This window comes from Bison bison, unplaced genomic scaffold (genome assembly GCF_000754665.1).
Source record: "Bison bison bison isolate TAMUID 2011002044 unplaced genomic scaffold, Bison_UMD1.0 scf7180017863815, whole genome shotgun sequence".
NCBI classification, from domain to species: domain Eukaryota; kingdom Metazoa; phylum Chordata; class Mammalia; order Artiodactyla; family Bovidae; genus Bison; species Bison bison.
The window spans coordinates 125,601-126,957 of NW_011494387.1; the positions used below are offsets into that span (position 1 = coordinate 125,601).

The following is a 1,357-nucleotide window of genomic DNA, read 5'->3' on the forward strand; positions in this document are numbered from 1 at the left end:
CCCGCCGCCGGAGGCTGGTGCCGGGGAGACCACCATGAGGCAGGGAGCGTGGGGCGCATGGAAGTTGGTACCTGGAGGTGTAGGTTGTTGATGAGGCAGGTGATGCCGAAACCCACGAGCAGCAGGTTGGTCAGGGTGAAGGCGTTGATGGCGTTGGTGAGCTTCTGGATCTCGCGGTAAGGTGGTCTGACGGACTTGGTGGCCGCCCCGTCCCTGCGCAGGACAGGCCGTCACTGGCCCCAACTTCCTCAGCGGCCCGCCCTCCCATTTCAGGGCACCAGGAAAGGAAGAAAGTCTCTCTTCCAGCCATGTGCTTCTCAAAGCATGGCTCCTCCAGCACCATCTGGTGTGCGTGCGTGCGTGCTCAGTCCTGTCTGACTCTCTGGGACCCCTTGGACTGTACCCCGCCAGGCTCCTCTGCCCATGGGATTCTCCAGGCAAGAATACTGGAGTGGGTTGCCATGCCCTCCTCCAGGGGATCTTTCCCACCAGGGATCGAACCCAGGTCTCCGGCTTTGCAGGTGGACTCTTTACCGTCTGAGCCACAAGTTCTATGGGATGATAATGAGAAATATGCCGCCTTGAAGAAGGCCCTCACCCACCCATGCTGGCACCCCGCTCTTGCACTTCCAGCCTCCAGAACTATAAGAAATAAATTTCCACCGACCCCAAGCTACTTTGTCTGCTATTTTGTTACACCAGTCTGAACAGACTCAAAAAGACTCTGAGCCAAAACCACCCAGCTAAGTCATTCCCAGATTCTTGTCTCTCAGAAAGGATGAGATAATAAATATTGTTTAAAGATGCAAAGTTTGAGAGTACTTTGTTACACAGTAGTAGATATCTAATACACTGGATCGATCTCTTCCTAACCTTAAGAAGGCTCCAGAGTGTGCTCATCATGACAAAGGCTCTGGAACCTCCTACTAAAAGCTGCGTGATCTTGGGTAAGTTCCTGAACCTTTCTGCGTCTCAGCTGCCCTGTGAAGCGAGCATAATAATGTGTGTACCTAGCTCAGGGAGCCGGCGCAAGGTTAAATAGGACAGTGCAGGTGCCTGGGGCACAGGCAGCGTTTACTGCCAGCTGTGCTCATTTTCAAGGCAGCCACGTCCCCTCCTGGTCTGTTTCCTCATCTGTAAAATGCATGGGCCCCTCCTCTCCCAGGTCCTTGGGAGAATGGAATAAGACACTGGGTGTGAAAGCACAGAGCCGTCCCCACCCCGGGGCAGGTCACCTGGGAGTGGGGGTGTCCACGCAGTCCTTGATCCGCCAGTCCATGACGTAGCCGATGAGAGGGCAGGTGAGAAGGCACAACAGCTGCAAGGCCCCAAAGACAGAGGAGTAGAACTCCACTGG

The 1,357-nt window shown here is 55.0% G+C and overlaps 1 protein-coding gene across 1 annotated transcript in view; it reads right to left on the bottom strand.

The window, feature by feature from the left end:
- SLC43A1 (solute carrier family 43 (amino acid system L transporter), member 1) overlaps window positions 1-1,357 on the bottom strand; it is a 27,488-nt gene that overhangs the window by 3,703 nt on the left and 22,428 nt on the right. Inside the window, exons 10-11 of the mRNA XM_010833626.1 lie at window positions 1,236-1,353; window positions 34-213 (exon numbers count right to left, since the gene is read on the bottom strand). Coding sequence (XP_010831928.1) covers window positions 34-213; window positions 1,236-1,353 — 298 coding nt within the window. The remainder of the gene's footprint in view (window positions 1-33; window positions 214-1,235; window positions 1,354-1,357) is intronic.